Genomic DNA, 210 nt, shown 5'->3' with positions numbered 1-210 from the left:
GGTGGAGGGGAGCCCCGGGGGTCTGCCAGGGGGCTGCGGGGGTACCTGGGTAGCAGCGAGGAGGGGAAGAGGAGGCGCAGCTTGTTGTGCAGCTCCTGGAACTCCTCGAAGGTGCGCTGCACGAAGGCCACCTCGCCTGGGCTCTCCCGCTGCACCTTCACCACATAGGTCTGCGGGAGACGGGGCTGCGATGTGGGATGGGGACCGTGG

At 69.0% G+C, this 210-nt stretch overlaps 1 protein-coding gene across 1 annotated transcript in view; it reads right to left on the bottom strand.

Annotated features, from left to right (window-relative positions):
* Positions 1-45: 45 nt before the first annotated feature.
* The window catches only part of LOC104508328 (phosphatidylinositol 4-phosphate 3-kinase C2 domain-containing subunit beta-like), a gene marked incomplete at its 3' end in the record, with an annotated part of 2,006 nt that continues 1,841 nt past the window's right edge, over positions 46-210 (bottom strand). Inside the window, exon 7 of the mRNA XM_010149907.1 lies at positions 46-170. Coding sequence (XP_010148209.1) covers positions 46-170 — 125 coding nt within the window. The remainder of the gene's footprint in view (positions 171-210) is intronic.

This window comes from Eurypyga helias, unplaced genomic scaffold (assembly GCF_000690775.1).
Source record: "Eurypyga helias isolate BGI_N326 unplaced genomic scaffold, ASM69077v1 scaffold32854, whole genome shotgun sequence".
NCBI lineage: Eukaryota > Metazoa > Chordata > Aves > Eurypygiformes > Eurypygidae > Eurypyga > Eurypyga helias.
This window is presented reverse-complemented; position numbering and strand designations above follow the sequence as displayed.